The 1941-nt window shown below is 38.7% G+C and overlaps 1 protein-coding gene across 1 annotated transcript in view; it reads right to left on the bottom strand.

Moving 5' to 3' along the window:
* The window catches only part of LOC106880508 (cartilage matrix protein), a 15361-nt gene that overhangs the window by 4445 nt on the left and 8975 nt on the right, over nt 1-1941 (bottom strand). Inside the window, exon 4 of the mRNA XM_014930487.2 lies at nt 519-1100. Within this exon, the coding sequence (XP_014785973.1) occupies nt 519-1100 (582 nt within the window). The remainder of the gene's footprint in view (nt 1-518; nt 1101-1941) is intronic.

The following is a 1941-nucleotide window of genomic DNA, read 5'->3' as shown; positions in this document are numbered from 1 at the left end:
GAATGCGCTCATAAATGCTGCTATGCTATTTATTCTGGCTACCACTCATTGTCCCCATCTTCCGGGAAGGTTATTAGCCTGGTAATTTACGAATTTCCATCCAAAGGAATTCAGTGGAGTGTTAGGTGACAATCCGATTATGCAACCCTGCGCTCACCAGAGCCGATCAGCTGTAATGGATATATAATACTGTACACTCCGGATACTATACCCACTCTGTTAACAAATATACAAGTGTGTTTTTTCCTGACTAATGGACACTTAGACGACTGGCTTGTGTGTGTGTGTGTGTGTGTGTGTGTGTGTATGTGTGTGTGTGTGTGATGGGTACGTCTGTGTGTGTATGAATGGTAAAAGGACACCAAAGAAGTGTAAGGAAGAGTAGTCATGTTTGTAAAACACTTGTATATCAACCGCGTCTTATAATCTTATGATCATTTTTCTCTCTTGATATCAAGGAATAAAATGGATAGATAAACGGATAAATGCACAGAAGTTAATTAAGTAGTTTTAATTACCTGGTGGTGGAGGTGTAGTGGCACAAATTGTATTCTTTAATTGAGCTTCTATGGTTTTCAAAGCGTCGTAATCTTTCACCATGAAAACGTTCTTCTTTTTGTCAGAAGAAATCATCTCTAACTCTTTCCTAGAAATATGGGTTCCTACTCCAATGGAAAATATCTTAATATGTGTCAAGTGTATAAGTTTGGATTCTCGAACGGTCTGGAAAGCCTGATTGGAGTTTCCGTCGGTCAGAACCACCAAGATCTGTGTAGCGTTTGGTCTCCCTCCATTTTTAGCACTAAATCCTTCTGTTCTGACGAAATGAAGCCCTTTGGCAGTCAAGGTCAAACCATGGTCGTACTTCACAGCTTTGATTGCTTTTATCAAAGCATCTTTGTCGCTGAATTTGTTCAATGGAATTTGGTTCCTGACTTTTGTTGAGAACGTTATGACACCAACCTGAAGGCTATGAGATCCGACGATTGAATCAGCCACAAACTGGCTGACGAACTTTAAAGCTTCTCTAAAATGGGCAATTCTCACGCTGCCGGAGCTATCTAGTAAGAAGAGGATGTCAGTTGGTTCAGCACCACATCCTAAAATAAAATAAAAAACAACAAAAACATTCAATTAAAAGATACGTTCAAATTTATCAAATTAAATTCGATTTTTCTACCACTTTCATCCTGCTTATTTCCTCACTTCTCACTCCTCTGGTTCGGTCGAACCTCATCAGACCCTGAACTAATTATTGGGCCTATTCACCCAGAAAGTTAGCCCTGTAAGATTTCGTCTCTGTTCATGAACTGTGGCGGTAGATGGCCCAGTGCTTAGGGTGTTGCACTCACGATCACAAGATTATGCTGTCGATTCCTGTACCGGGCCGTGTGTTGTGTTTTTGAGCAAAACACATCAAATCATATTGCTTTGGGTCACTCAGCTGGAAAATGTATTCCAGCAATAGTTAGGAAGTTAACCCTGCGACGGACCGGTGTCTTGTTCAGGTGGAGTGAGCGAGAATTGGAATCTCAGGGCTATTAAGTAAAAACAATAATTAATAAACAAACAAAGAATTTATCAAGCTCAGTCCGATTTCTCTCGAAAGAATCATAATTATTCTTTTACTTGTTTTAGTCGTTTGACTGCAGCTTTGATGGAGCACTGCCTTGAATAGTTTAAGTCGGAAAAAATCGACCCCAGAACTTATTTTTTAAGCCTAGTAGTTATTCTATCGGTTGTCAACAAAAACACAGGCAGAAAGACACACACACACACATATAGATGCATATATATATATATATATATTTGTTTTGCAAGATTTTTTATGTGAAATCGTGTGTTGAAACAGATGTTGTTGTACTTGGGGATGGTCATGTTGCCAGTTTAGCCAATAAAAACACACGCACTAAAAAAAAAAAAAAAAAAAAAAAAAAAAAA

This window comes from Octopus bimaculoides, chromosome 9 (assembly GCF_001194135.2).
Source record: "Octopus bimaculoides isolate UCB-OBI-ISO-001 chromosome 9, ASM119413v2, whole genome shotgun sequence".
Lineage (NCBI taxonomy): Eukaryota > Metazoa > Mollusca > Cephalopoda > Octopoda > Octopodidae > Octopus > Octopus bimaculoides.
This window is presented reverse-complemented; position numbering and strand designations above follow the sequence as displayed.